Source organism: Cimex lectularius, unplaced genomic scaffold (assembly GCF_000648675.2).
Source record: "Cimex lectularius strain Harlan isolate CLEC.00 unplaced genomic scaffold, Clec_2.1 scaffold129, whole genome shotgun sequence".
In the NCBI taxonomy this organism is placed as follows: domain Eukaryota; kingdom Metazoa; phylum Arthropoda; class Insecta; order Hemiptera; family Cimicidae; genus Cimex; species Cimex lectularius.
Window position 1 is genome coordinate 658,055 of NW_019392715.1, and position 14,955 is coordinate 673,009.

A 14,955-nucleotide genomic window follows, 5' to 3' on the forward strand; every position below is an offset into this window, starting at 1 on the left:
TCAGCTGGTTGAAGAAGGTGTGAAATCAATTTCTGTCAACCAGTCATTATTATTAAATGAAAGAGCGAAAATTATTACCGCTCAAGAAAGTGATCTCTCCTATCCGAAGGCGAGACATGTATGCTAAGTTAAAAGCTTTCCCTGCCACAATGACTTTTCAAATCGGTTCTAACCTGCACCGCCTGTCCGCATTCGCTTTATCCAGCATACAACACTCCAGAGAGATTACCACTTTCATAAACTGATTAAAGATAGATAAATCATGCTTCGAGTCATCGTATTTTGGAGAAAATGCGACTACGTCCGAAGGAAAGCAGGCAGTAGCTACAACAATACTTTAGTTAGTGTAAAATGATAACGCCCTTTCTGTATCACATTATAATAATAATATTTAGTATCAATTATTACTTAGTTCTGAACTGGTTTTAAAATAACGGTAGAGCCGACATTTTTTCACACAATCTGTCGACCTCTTATGATAGAGGCAACCCCCAGTTCATCATGCAGTTATTGATTACTTTTGTTCCCAAATTTCTTTGCTATAATTCTGGTCGAATCAATTTTATAATCAGTAAGTAGAATTTGTTCATTCATTTTATCAAGAGTGGCGTCACTCTGAACGATTGACCGTTTCATTATATGTATGTCCGTAGAATATATTTTTATATGTATCGAGTATATTCGATATACTTGAGTATAAATACTTTAAATATATCGATATATTCGTTGAAATGTATCGATAAATTCGTTTCTTATTTACGAAAAAAAAATTTACAAAAATTATTCAGGAATCATAAGATGCGATCTGGTGTGACGTAGGTTTCAGAAAAACATTTTCTTTATCGTGCCAACGTTTCGATCTTTATTGAGATCATCTTCAGGGCTCAAACTGTTTGTCTTCTGTGTAATTGTGCCATTCATTCTTGTCGTGTTGAGAGTGAATGATTGACTCTCAACACGACAAGAAAAAATGGCTCAATTACACAGAAAACAAACACTTTGAGCCCTGAAGATGATCTCAATAAAGATCGAACGTTGGCACGATAAAGAAAATGTTTTTCTGAAACCTACATCACACCAGACCGCATCTCACGATTTCTGAATAATCTTCGACTAACGGTCACTAATCACCACACAAATTTACAAAAACTTGACCATAAATTTTTCTTATTTATTATTAGATGAATGATTAAAAAATATCCCAGTCAGTCCTTCAAATTGGATGAGAGACTGCCGTCTAGTATACGACATCGATATATGCATTTAATTTTAATTGTGTCTAAACCGTGGTCCGTGGGTAAATCTAACTTATCATCCTGCCTTCTGCGTCGGCATCGGCATCTGTATCTTCGTTTCTGCGCACAATTTTCAAATATATTTTTATTTTTTTTACGAGGGTTCGCAACAGCAGTGGTCATGTAAACCCTTACGGTGCCGGTGTTTTTGAAAAAAAGCCCATTTGTAATTATGTCGTTTTCGAATGCAGGGTCGCTGGATTCGAACCCGCGACATTAATCTTACAATGATGAGCGCCGTGTCAACGCCTGTAAAAAGGGAAAGAAGTGGCAACTTGGAAAACATGCTACAAAGGCTTAAAAACCTTAATTTTTATAACCTTAATTTATTTTATTTTATATATCTTTTTATTACTAGCAACTAACAATTTTTTTTAAAAATAAAAAGTGAGGTAATTTTTTAGAAAAAATTGTTATTATATATATAAATTATTATTTTTGTCAATTGTTAATGTTATATGCGAATAATTACTCACTACTTTACATAGATGCCTTGTTCACCATGTATAACTGAATGCTGGCCATGTGCTTCATAACCTAAACCAAAGCACTTTTACATTAGTTTTTTTCTCCGATAAGAATTTTTTGCTCTTCTCTCTTGGGAAAGTATGCATTATTGTTTTAATTGTTGAATGTTGAATTTATATTAATTATGTATATTTTTTCTTAATAAATAGGCCCTGATGATGGCAACATAATGTTGCCGAAAGCTTGGTGATCCCAACACTTTTGTCTTTCTTTCACCTAGTAAAGACCTTAAAGAAGATTTGAACTCTACATTGGCATTCAAAATCTTCCTAATATATTATTCGTATTAGCGTTATAAATTTCACTTCTTTCACTAAAAATTACGAATTTCTGTAAAGATAGCCTTTAATATTTCTCTTAACTACAGCTTAGCTTAGCTAGTTAGTTAGTTAGCTTTCAGTACGTATATCTGGGTCTAACTGGAGTTTAATACATTTTTAATTTAAATATATTGTTTGTCATTTGCATTAAATTTGGGATTTTTCATTTTGGATAGTCATGAAATAAATCAGTGATTTTTTTTCTCGGTTTTAAGTAAACGTGTTGTGCGATACACTCATGTTCTATTATCCATAAAATTTATTATTCACTTATAATTAGCGGAACTAATTGGATACAAATTTTCTTTTCTTTTTTTTTCGATCATCGACAATTTTGGCCATCACGCTTCCTTTGAACAAATCATGACTTATACGAGTTTATTCTCTAGATGTATAATTTATCAAATAACGCAAGCTGTTTGTTAATCGGAGAAATAAGAATTTACAATAGTAATTCATGAAACCGTGATTATTCGTTGGGAATGACTAAGGTTGATTAGATAGATTAGATTCATGTATTCAACAGGCATCGCTTTTGCACGTAGCCGGTTGAATACATTAATCTAAGAAAAACATCTAAATCAAAAACCCAACGCGTGCTTATTGAACTTTCGATTAAACAAGTTTTTAATTAAAATTAAGTTTATAGCGAAATTATATAAACGTGCATAAATTATAGGTTGTTAAGTGAATTTGCGAATAGGTGCAAGAATCGGTGACTTACTGTAGATATATCGACGCCGACGACGGTTATTGCTGCAAATTGATATCTAAGGCGTCGTAAATCCACTAACCCTATTGTGAAACCCTGTTGTATTAATCTCGCCCCGTGGTATCGGAAAATTATCAAAGGCAGATATTTACAAAGAAACTTCTGCACGGAACATCGGCACTTTGTTATTATTCACGAAAGAAAGTTTATGTCTAAGTAAAAGAAAAAGAACTTACCCGTGTGTATCCGCTGGTGGGCCTTTAAATGTGAACTCTTAGTATACACTTTATTACAGCCTGAAAATAATTACAATCTTTATAAATAACAGTAAACATAAATCATCAAGCAAAGTACATAGACTCACAACAGAAACAAGTCGATCATAAAAATGTACTTTAGTAGAAGCAAAAAAATAAAAGTTAGCTGAAAAAGTTAAATATGTTCTTTGAACCTTAGACATCATTGAGTGACAGAAAATTTACCATAATTTTTTTTATTGTTTAAGGAAAAACTAAAAAAAATGTTTTTATGCATTTTTTGAAAAAATAGATAAGAAAGATTTTATTGTTCAGCATTCTTTATGATGTAAATTTTACAATATATTGATATATTTATTTTGTTCAAATGATTATTCAAAAATCGTGAGATGCGGTCTGGTGTGATGTAGGTTTCAGAAAAACATTTTCTTTATCGTGCCAACGTTACGATCTTTATTGAGATCATCTTCAAGGTTCAAAGTGTTTGTCTTCTGTGTAATTGTGCCTTTCTTGCTTGTCGTGTTGAGGTCACTCTCACGCCTGAAGATGATGGATTGTCTATCGAGTAGTGGTGATAACTTATTTGTTACTTCTGCATAAACAATCCTTTTTTTTTGTCTTCTGTGTAACTGTGCCATTCTTGCGTGTCGTGTGGCCGAAAGACGAACACTTTAGCCCTGAAGATGATCTCAGTAAAGATCGAAACGTTGGCACGATAAAGAAAGAGTTTTTCTGAAACCTGCAACACACCAAACCGCATCTCACGATTTCTGAATAATTATCAATTAATAATGATCAATGTGAGACTGCGGTCAATACTTGTTAAACTTATTTTCTCACCCCTAAGTCTTTTATTCATACCGACATTCATTGTTTGTAATATATCAGTCAATAATTATTCAGAAATCGTGAGATGCGGTCTGGTGTGATATAGGTTTCTGAAAAACATTTTCTTTATCGTGCCAACGTTTCGATCTTTATTGAGATCATCTTACGGCCTGAGATTCACAAACATTGTTTAAATTTAACAAAAACATGTAGGATGTGGAAAACAGTGAATTTATACAATGAGAAAAAAAATATTTTTTTATATTCATTCAAATTATTTCTACTCACTCAGTGTTGACGCACATGCGCAGAAAACAAACACTTTGAGTGAGTAGAAATACTTCGAAAAATGGCAAAAAGGAGAGAGAATTCAAAAGTTGGGAAGGTAGTGTCCGAGTGCATCGAGGTCACGATAGCTCAAGTGGTAGAGCAACGGCGTATCTAGCCGAAGATCGTGGGTTCGAAGCCCGCTCGTGACACTGACTTTTCCATCTCAACTAAAAACCTTAATTAATTGAAATATATTAATTGGTCAAGCGGACCACGAAACTAGTGAATTTAATATTTTTTTATATTCAATCAATATTTCTACTCACTCAGTGTTTGTTTTCTGCGTGAATTGATTTTGAACACCTTCTCGAATGCATAATTTTGAGGTACAATGAGATCTGTGAATTCTCTGTAACAATATGTGGTGTTTAGTGACCGTTAGTGAATGATTATTCGGAGATCGTGAGATGGGGTCTGACGTGACGTAAGTTTTAGTGTAACACGACACACAAGAATGACACAATTACGCAGAAAACACTTTGAACTCTGAAGATGATCTCAATAAAGATCGAAACGTTGGCAGGATAAAGAAAACGTTTTTCCGAAACCTACATCGCACCAGACCGCATCTCACGATCTCGGAATAATCATTCACTAACGGTTACTAAACACCACACATTAAAATTTAATGGTGGTACGTTTATTTTGTCCATCATTGTTTATATTTAATTGTTTGATCTAATGCAGGGTTTTAAATTTGTAATTTATTGTATTCTTCAATGTTACTATTATAGGTACGTGTGTATGTAGTTAAATTGATAACAATAAGCCGTGTGTACTTTTCGCTGGTTTGTTAACATGTTAATTCAATAAATTGCAATTTATTTATTATTATATCATTTAACAATATAAGAATAAATTTTGGTTATTCATTGTTCAATATTCTGCGAAAAAAACCGCCATTCTTTTCTGGACCTGTTGATTTTTTCAAAATAAAAACGAACAAACACCAACACTTGACTCGATAGACCCTATCTAATTCCTATATTTCTAAGATTCTAGGCCCCATATGTACATAATTTTCACGAATGACCTTTACAGTTATTTTCCCACAATTCATTTTACAGGGTGTACTGATGACTGCAGTTCCTGTTGAATGGACCAAGTGGCTGATGGAACAAAATAATGAACTGAATGGAAAAATGCTTCATTGAGAATGGTCTAAAACAAAGAGAAGAAAAAGGTTATGATTCTGAAAACTTCTAATTCAAGAAATACAAACCGACAATCAACCAATAAAACAATTAGGTTTAGCATCTCACCTCTCTCACGAGATGCACATTTTCAGTTTGTTCCATATAAACTTAGCAAAATTATTTTTACTGAGAAGTCTCAAGTGTAATCTATCTCAAAGAGTTTCAATTAATGTTTATGCTTCTTGTTTCCAATAGTACGTTGTTTATGCCTTATGGGGTCACTCTAGTCACGCTAAACTAATCTTGAAAAAAAAACACGTAAAGCTAGGAGAATTTTAGGGACTTTAAAGTATAGAGAATGTTGCAGAGAAACATTTACTAAATTAAACATTTTGATATTGCCCAGCTTATATATCTTACAATGTGTAATTTATTGTTACAAACAAAGTGAGACTTAAAAAAAAATTAATTCTGTACATAATCACTATACGAGACACTGTAATGAAATAGTTCCTGAACCTTAAAAGATGTGAAAACTTCTAAATATTGGGTTTTAAAATGTTTAAAATGTTTTAATGACCTACCAGATTATGTCGAACTGTAACCTCAAAAGAATTTTAAATTAAGATAACAAAATTCCTCTCTGTTAATGCCTTTTATGACTTTGAGGAGTTTTTTTCATGTATTAATAGTGGGATAAAAATGAATTAATTTACAATATACTTGACGAATGTAATGAAAAAACTTGTATTTGGTTTCCTTAACACAATAAAACTTTTATGCCTCATGGGGTCACTCTAGTCATGCTAAACTAATCTTGAAAAAAAAAACCGTGAAGCTATGAGAATTTTATGGAATTTAAAGTATAGGGAATGTTGCAGAGAAACATTTACTAAATTAAACATTTTGACTTTGCCCAGCTTATATATCTTACAATGTGTAATTTATTGTTACAAACAAAGTGAGACTTAAAAAAAAATTAATTCTGTACATAATCACTATACGAGAAACTGTAATGAAATAGTTCCTGAGAGGCTGAACCTTAAAAGATGTGAAAACTTTTGTAAATATTGGGTTGTAAAATGTTTTAATAATCTAACAGATTATGTCGAACTGTAATCTGAAAAAAATTTAAACTTAAGATAACAAAATTCCTCACTGTTAATCCCTTTTATGACTTTGAGGAGTTTTTTCATGTATTAATAGTGGGATAAAAATGAATTAATTTATAATATTCTTGGCGAATGTAATGAAAAAACTTGTATTTTGTTTCCTTAACACAATAAAATCTTAGCATCTTTGTTAGAGCCAGGAACCAAAGTTCGGAATTCTAAAAGTGATAGGTTGACTGTAAGCAGATCAAAGCATTTGATTAATTATTATATTAAGCTGCGGTTAAGAGTGGATTGGAGTTTTTAAAATTTAAAATTACAATTTCTGATTATTAGATTAAAGCATGGTGAACAAAATTTTACCAAGGGGGTAGAGTGAATGAAATATTTGTATTTTGTACATGAAAAACGCATGTTTGTCATTATGATTTACCGTTAGAGACTGATATGTTTCTAGGAAGGGTACAAAATCTCAGACGGTTTCTTTTCGAGATGGCGTCAATGGAAGTGTCGCCTGGAGGGTGTAAAGAGGCAAAATAGGGCATCAATGAATGTCCCCTTAGCCATTAACTCTCATGGGTCCGTCCGTTTCCGTCGAGTGACCTTTTTTGCCAGTCGTATTTTCCGTGAATGACGGGAGGTAAACGGGGACCTTCATAGCTCGCCCATTAGCCCTATTGTTCGTTTTGCTGCAAGAAGAGCCGGAGGGGCGGGACCGGTTGATATATCCCATTTCCCTGACATCTTTGGCCTCATACAATCTCGACCCCATTGTTTTTCTTTTTTTCAATACGTCGTAACGACGGCTATCCTATCTCCGGGGCCGGAAACTACTCTTGACGAATGGAAAAGTTCCAAAAGTGAAATTCTTTTATCTATATTTGAATGAGGACTAACCGTTTATCTTATAGACGTGTAAATTACAACTTTTAGTTGGCTTTATGTACGACGGAGTATATTTTCAACAGAAAAAAATTACTGTAGATAAGTGTTCTTTTTTAGTGATATAATTAAATATATAAGTTTTTAAAAAGCAGCTCAAGACTGGTTTTAAGACAAGGAAGAAAATGGAATATATTAGCATAAAAATATACATTAAAACCTCGATTACATCACTTAAAACAAAGAACTGTATCGATGGAATGCCGCGAAAATGACAAATCTCCCAACTATTCACCAAGAGGCTTGAAAGGTTTACAAATTCAGCTGACAATCCGGTGGATTAAATAATAATGAATATTCGTTACTTCCATTTTCATGGCACCATTTTCGTCGGAGAAAAAACGTCGCGATGCGTGACTCCCCCACTCAAATGTTAATGGGATTTTTCCCCTTACTCCCATAGAATCCTCCAATCGGATATCATCTATTAAAATGTAATTTATGCCACGTTTATCCTTGGCACTTTTCCGCTTTGACCTTCCAATGAGTAATCGTTTTCTAATATCAATTGCTGAGTCGATAAAATAGAGCTTAGAAAATGAAATTTTGCAATCAATTTTAATAGCCATAAGACAAAAAAAGGCTATTAAACAATATATTATTAACAATCTTGGTTGCTTTTTCTAAAGGTCTTGGTGTAAGGAGTGATTTGATTCATGACAATTTTTCTTAGCTGTATTATAAAAACCTCTTCAGCATGTCCAAAGTGTTGTTTTTAATAGATTTAGTACAATTTTAATATTTGCGTTTCGAAGCTCTTTCCGCTTTTTGATTACAGTTACAAACTACAAAGGACAGAAGTAACAAATAAGTTATCATCACTACTCGATAGACAATCCAAACTCCCACCTAATTACAAAATTATTCAGAAATCGTGAGATTCCGTCTGGTGTGTTGTAGGTTTCAGAAAAACTTTTTCTTTATCGTACCAACGTTTCGATCTTTATTGAGATCATCTTCAGGGCTCAAAGTGTTTGTCTTCTGTGTAATTGCATTTAATTGCATTGCAGTAATCGTAAGTGTATTCTTGCGTGTCGTGTTGAGAGTGCCCTCATGAGAGTCTCAACACGACAAGCAAGAATGGCACAATTACACAGAAGACAAACACTTTGAGCCCTGAAGATGATCTCAATAAAGATCGAAACGTTGGCCGATAAAGAAAATGTTTTTCTGAAATTTACATCAAACCAGATCGCAACTCACGATATCTGAATAAATAAAAAATAATCCTAAATTAATCAATAAATTTGGGTGGTTTTAACTTTTAACCTATCCCAGTTGTTGACTTGGCAAACCCTTTATTCTTTTAATATTTTTTCCAAGTTGAAAAACTTACTATGGTGATTCTAAATTACTATTTCCAAACCTAGAGCCAAGCAAATTTCATTCAATTTCCTTTTTTGTTGGTATAATTTCTTTTTTAATTACTTCTTTCAAAGATAAAGAAATTGATGGAGGAAAGGAAAAACATGGCTCACGGATTGGTAAGGTGAAAGATTAAAAAAAACTTAAGGGAATTTTGAGTGAATTTATTAAACTTTTTTAATTTGGGTTCGAAACCGAAATAGTTCAAGTGTTTACTTTGATTGAATATAAAAAATATATGTTTTGCATTGTATAAATTCATTTTTTTCCACATCCTACATGTATTTGTTAAATTTAAACAATGTTTGTAAATCCCAGGCCCTGAAGATGATCTCAATAAAGATCTAAACGTTGGCACGATAAAGAAAATGTTTTTCTGAAACCTACATCACACCAGACCGCAACTCACGATTTCTGAATAATTATCAATTAATAATGATGTCAAAAAGGAAAAGTCGAAAGCCGAAAATGGATTTGTCCTAGAAACCAGCTGTTTGTAACAATTAAAACTCAATGAGAGTAATAAAATATTTGCGTATCTAACAGGAAGAAATGAAAACACATAAGATGCGGAAGTTGAAATTTCCAAAAATTAAAAGCTCGGCGGATGAATGTCGATTACTATAAATGTTGTTGATAAAAGAATCTAATCTAAGAAAGTTTATCATGTTAGGTGAAAACATTAAAATCATAAATTCAAATATCGTTAATTCATTGAAAACAAAACTAATGACTAATCGTAACATTAGTGTTGTTCGTGTGCGTGTGTGTGTTTGTTTGTGTGTGTGTGTGTGTGTGTTTGTGTGTGTGTGTGTGTGTGTGTGTGTGTGTGTGTGTGTGTGTGTGTGTGTGTGTGTGTGTGTGTGTGTGTGTGTGTGTGTGTGTGTGTGTGTGTGGTTATATTATAATGAAATGAACCTTTACAAACTTCGAACAGAATATGTTCGCAAATATGATGAAGTACATACGATAATTTACGTTCTTAAGTAGATTTTGATTGACTTACACCATTCACATGCCCAACCTTAAAATCATAATAGCCTATCATTTATCCTGTGTACATTAACCATCATTACTGGTAATTGATATTATAAAATGTACTTACTTAACTGTATTTTTTGGGCTTAGTTTCATACTTGATAAAACTGTTTTACAAAATTATTCTGATGTATTTGTTTCATATCGTTTTAGTAGTCTGTTTAAGTCTAATGAAGGTGGTTTAATACTTTATTAGCAATGTATTAATGGCTTAATTTTGCAATTTATATATATATAATATACACACTCACATAACCCTAACCATCCCTAAAGTTAATCCATCGGATATGGGGTTATCAATGTTTGAGGATCATGGCTATAGCCTGAATAAACAGCGAGATGCAAAGCCCCGAGATGAATCTACATGCATTACTATTCACCTTTAATTCTGGTCCTCACCTATAACAATTTGCGATGAATGTATTCCACAGTAATATTTTCGCCGCAAATCAAAAATTATTTCACTCAAAATTTTACGCCATACAAAAACACAACAACCAAGATTTTATCTACACGCAAAGCCAAACTATGAGCAACAAGGTTCAGTTTAAAAAAAATGGCTATACCTTAAAGAGCAAAAAGGTTATGAGTTTTAACGTAAAATTAGCAGGTTGGAGAAAAGAATTTATAAATATCTCCGAAACAGTTGAGAATTTTTTGAAAATTCATTGAATATTTTTTGTTGCAATAAGCTGAAAAATCCTCCGTGAGTTTCGCGCATAGTTTGTGAATCACCCTGTATAATCTACACGACAAAACCCGACATCAACTGCTTCTACATTAGCGGTAGAAAAAACTACATCTAAAATCACGATTGGCTCTCAGAAAGCCTTTTTTCTATAAACGGGCAAAACGGTTTGCTTAGCGTTAACGTTGATGGAAGTGAATTTCATAATATATTATAATTAATATTTAATGCCGTAAGTAAGGTCAAATTTTGAATAAGACAAAATGATACCACGAAATTTAACAATATTTTTTGTACAGTTCACTGCATAGGAGGAATTTTTGCTGGGTTATTCAATGGCCACATTTGCCATAAGGAAACCGAAAATTATACGGAATATGGATCACTAAATTCGTAAAATAATTTGCAACTAAGTGCCGAAAAAATTTTACCAGATTGATTAGATCAAGATCAAATTTTATGGCTCGAAATGAGAGGAATGTTCAAAACAAGGATAATTGAATGTATATCATAAGCCAGTAAACTAAGCCAAATTTCCGAAAATGTAATGATCGAAGGATAATCAGTTTTTACGGTAAGATATAAAAAGAAAGTTGAAAACCAACGTATTACAAAAATAAACACAAACTAACAAAACGTATAATGGGCAAATGGTCAAAATTGACTGAAATGTGTGGTGATTAGTGTCCATTAGTCGATAATTATTCTAAAATCGTGAGATGCATTCTGGTGTGATGTAGGTTTAAGAAAAACATTTTCTTTATCGTGCCAACGTTTCGATCTTTATTGAGATCATCTTCAGGGCCTGGGATTTACAAACATTGTTTAAATTTAACAAATACATGTAGGATGTGGAAAATATTGAATTTATACAATTATATTATATTGTGTTTTATAACATGTGTAATATTTATTATATATTATATTGTGTTACTTTTCCATATCCAAAATGTAATTGTTATAGGTAAATAATGTTTGTAAATCCCAGGCCCTAAAGATGATCTCAATAAAGATCGAAACGTTGGCACGATAAAGAAAATGTTTTTCTGAAACCTACATCACACCAGACCGCATCTCACGATTTCTGAATAATTATTGACTGAAATATTACAAACAATGAATGTCAGTATGAATAAAAGACTTGAGGGGTGAGAAAATAAGTACTCACCCCACTATCACTTTGATAATTCGTAATGTTTTCATATTTCTATTTTATTTTTATTTTCTGCTTAACTGGCATAGTGAAATTTTTGGTTAATCCAATATAGTTGCACTAAAACTGGGGCATAGGAAAATCAAGGACTGGCACAAATCCCTTTTTGTTCGTCAAATCTGTTCGGTTGGCACGCGTTTGACATGGCGTAAAATCTTGCGTGACCCGTCCACAGTACGCGCACGCACACCTCGTGTGTAATATTCTGCGCAAATTTTTAAAGGTTTGGATCCGGCTTTAGATTTTCCAACTAGGCAGCACAATGTTGGCTTACCAATAAATGTACAATGGTGTATCCGCCTTTTTTCTAATTCTGGATTATTTCTCCTGTTATACTTGGCCTGGGGCCTTAACTGGAGAGGGTAGGGTGGAGGTGGTGTCCGCCTGGGTAGGCCGACGTTGTCGACCTGCTGCCTATTGTAGCAGGTGGTTATGCCGGTTCCCTTTTCGCACTTTATTAGTGGGTGAAGAACCTGGAAAAATCATATACAAATTTGTAATTTCATACTGATAAACACTTGCGTTAGAAGAATCACAAACCAAACCAAACACAGGTTAAGGACTCATTCAAACTATGGCAATCTATCTTTAGCACTTCACAGGCAGTGAAAATGTTTATTGAAATATGTTAAGGTGCGTACGCTTCTCGTTAAAATAATTGATATAACAAATTAATATTAATATATTATCATACCATAAACCGTTCATTTTGTAAGTGTTCCATGCCATAAAATATAAATAACTTGTATAACGAAAAATAAATGTAAGTCAAAGCGTACAGGATAAGCAATGAAATAATGATTTTAATGTTGTTATATAGACGAAGAGAATGGAAGTTCAAGTAACTTTGTTCTAATTCACATACTTGGTCATCTGGGAACTCCATTTTAACTTGTGTGACTGATGCAAGCATTTCGGCGTTCTCAGGGTCAAGTTTTTGTATCGATGAGGTGATATCCTCCCAGAGAGGTGCGGGTTTGAGAAATACGTCATCTTCCTGTGACAGAACCGTCCTTTGTGACACGTAGCTCAAGGAGCTGGGCCGTGGTTCGAAAAAGTCTTCAACCTGAGGCACCGTCTCTCTCCGCGGCTTGTCCAACAGCTCCGTCGTCACCTCGAGGTCTAGTCTGTGCAGGTCCTGTTTAACGAGGTAGGCCTCCAGCACATCCCCTGCCTGGAAATTGAAAAATTGTGTTTATGCAAGATGGTTATGTTTAAACTGAGGATTATCTTAGCAGAAAGGAACTCGTGCGTCCGAGCGTCCACACCGAGAACTGTATCTACCAACGATTGCGTCGCGTTCGACAGAATTTTTATAGTTGTGGCCCGACTTTGTAAATACTTAAAATAAATTATATATACAACTTTCGTCATTGATGTTTGGAGATTCAACGTATTGGAATTTTATTCATTTTTCATGTTATAATTTTTTTTTATTTAATTTTTATGGTCTTGAGCTCATCGAAGGTTGGTGTAAAAAGTGGAAGACAAGAATAAACGGAGAAAAGTGCATCCAATTCACTCAGTTCACTTTGAAAAAGCAGTCTTACCCTCCACTGTAAATCAACAATGAAGAAATACCATCAGCACTACACTGACCTTATACCACTTTGGACATACGGTGTGGAATTGTGGGGTTCCGCCAAACCATCCATCATCCAGTCCTTCCAATCAAAAGTCCTCAGACAAATCATCAAAGCTCCTTTTTACGTCTCTAACCTCACTATCCACAAAGACCTCAACGTTCCTTTTGTCCACGAACTGATCCATTCCCGATTCCAAAAATTTCATACCAACCTATCGATCCATCCTAACCTTATATCCCATATAACCACATATTCCCATCCCGAGAATCCACGACATCGCCTAAAACGGCGATGGCCCCGAGACCTTCTTGCCCCTTAATCCATTAAAATGAGTGCCAGCACTGGCTGGCTTCTCATGGCATGCGTCCTCCGGGTGCGCTGGCATCAGTGTTATTGCTGTGACCGAGCCGTGAATAATATACATTGTATTATGTACAAGTATGTATAGGCTACAAATAAATAAAATAAATTTAAAAAAATTATAGTAAATTACGAAAAGAATGTTGATCATTCGGAACAAGTAAAATAACACAGATATAGGTGTAAGTGGATACTTAAGGGTATATATCTGAATTATACAACAAAACCAGTTCTACAGTTGCACTTTGATATAAACAATCTATGTTGATAATTTTTTGTCATCTTCTTTTATTCACGATGATGAGTGAGATGGGCTCAATCCTAGGAGACTGAAGTCAAGTAGTGAAGTTGCGCGGAAACATCAACGCTTCAGTTTTCTGTTAGAATGAGGTTTTTGACGATAGCGTTCACATGATGGGATAGTTTGGAATGGAACGTTTGTAGCGGGATTGGGGTAGATGAGTAAAAAGAGGAACATTTAGGTCCGTATTAATGATGTGATTGAAAACTTACAAAAGGGCATTGACTATTGTTCTGAGGATTTCAGATTGAAATTAGTGGATTTTATTAAAGTTGGAATTGGATAAGGTTGGTTGCTTTGCTGTCCTGTAAAGTTCAAGTCCGTTTGTCAAAACGGAGGTGAGATTAAATCGCCTATAGAAAAGTCGTTTTAACATGATAAAATAAGTTGGTAAATCATGATGTTACATCTGCGCGTTTAAGTCAGGTATGGGGGTTCGAAGTCAGTCGTTTGTCCGGGTAGAATCCGAGATATCGTGGATGGTTTGCGACAGTGATTGTTGTAAATTGGTGGGAGCTTTTTCTTCTTTAGTGTGAATATTTTGTTTGTTGATTTAGGTTCGCTAACCTCGATTAACATTAATTCCACTGTCGGAGATAGGACTGAAGGATCTTTATCGGGAGAAAGAATGGGGTATCGTCGGCAATGGTGAGGGTGACAGTGTGTTACGTTGTGTAAGTAGGTCGGATGTACAAATTGAGTAAACCAAATGGGCGAGGATGCTGCCCTGTGGGACATCTACTAGAATACGATGGATGGAAGATACTGAAGTTTAATGGGATAGCTGGAAGTAAAGATCGTGAAGATAGGATCTTTGGATAATGAGTTTGCTGGTAGAATGTTCTTCAGCTAACACAACCCTTGGTGTATATCCAAGAACACCAGGGCAATATTGCTTTAGTTCAAGGGCTACTCCGAAAGCCGAATTGGTAATGAGGAATTGG

General features: G+C 34.1%; 1 protein-coding gene across 5 annotated transcripts in view; it reads right to left on the reverse strand.

Moving 5' to 3' along the window:
* Positions 1-14,955, reverse strand: part of LOC106665780 (Krueppel-like factor 9) — a 222,911-nt gene that overhangs the window by 48,342 nt on the left and 159,614 nt on the right. For all 5 annotated transcript variants that reach the window (XM_014392484.2, XM_014392483.2, XM_024226493.1 and 2 more), the window contains 3 exons: positions 12,630-12,938; positions 12,039-12,237; positions 3,092-3,151 (listed from right to left, as the gene is read on the reverse strand). In XM_014392484.2, the coding sequence (XP_014247970.1) occupies positions 3,092-3,151; positions 12,039-12,237; positions 12,630-12,938 (568 nt within the window). The remainder of the gene's footprint in view (positions 1-3,091; positions 3,152-12,038; positions 12,238-12,629; positions 12,939-14,955) is intronic.